The sequence below is a fragment of the Egretta garzetta genome, unplaced genomic scaffold, assembly GCF_000687185.1.
Source record: "Egretta garzetta isolate BGI_Z169 unplaced genomic scaffold, ASM68718v1 scaffold4, whole genome shotgun sequence".
In the NCBI taxonomy this organism is placed as follows: Eukaryota; Metazoa; Chordata; class Aves; order Pelecaniformes; family Ardeidae; genus Egretta; species Egretta garzetta.
This window is the reverse complement of record NW_009259329.1, coordinates 2,470,328-2,470,602: the sequence shown is the minus strand read 5'-3', so window position 1 is coordinate 2,470,602 and position 275 is coordinate 2,470,328. Positions and strand designations below refer to the sequence as shown.

Here is a 275-nt window from a genome sequence, read left to right as displayed (position 1 = left end):
GCTCCCCGGGCGGGGAGTCTGGTAGCGGGTACCAAACCCTCAGCACCGGCATCTCCTTGCCCACCTTTGGGCTGCAGCAGATGGGCTACGGGAGAAATCCGGAGCCATGTCCCCAGCCCTGCTGCCCACCCACAGCCCAGACTGTGCCTCCCTACCAGACTCGGCTCCTTCGGCCGGAGGGGCGTCGTGCTCCGGCTGGAGGAGATGGAGGCAGGGCTCCCCGGCATCTCCCGGTGGGCTGGCAGGAGCCGGCTGCTGGATGCACGGCTGGGGCT

General features: G+C 69.5%; 1 protein-coding gene across 1 annotated transcript in view; it reads right to left on the bottom strand.

Moving 5' to 3' along the window:
• Window positions 1-275, bottom strand: part of LOC104124432 (TLE family member 2, transcriptional corepressor) — a 39,711-nt gene that overhangs the window by 5,321 nt on the left and 34,115 nt on the right. The window contains exon 9 of the mRNA XM_035892351.1: window positions 156-273. Within this exon, the coding sequence (XP_035748244.1) occupies window positions 156-273 (118 nt within the window). The remainder of the gene's footprint in view (window positions 1-155; window positions 274-275) is intronic.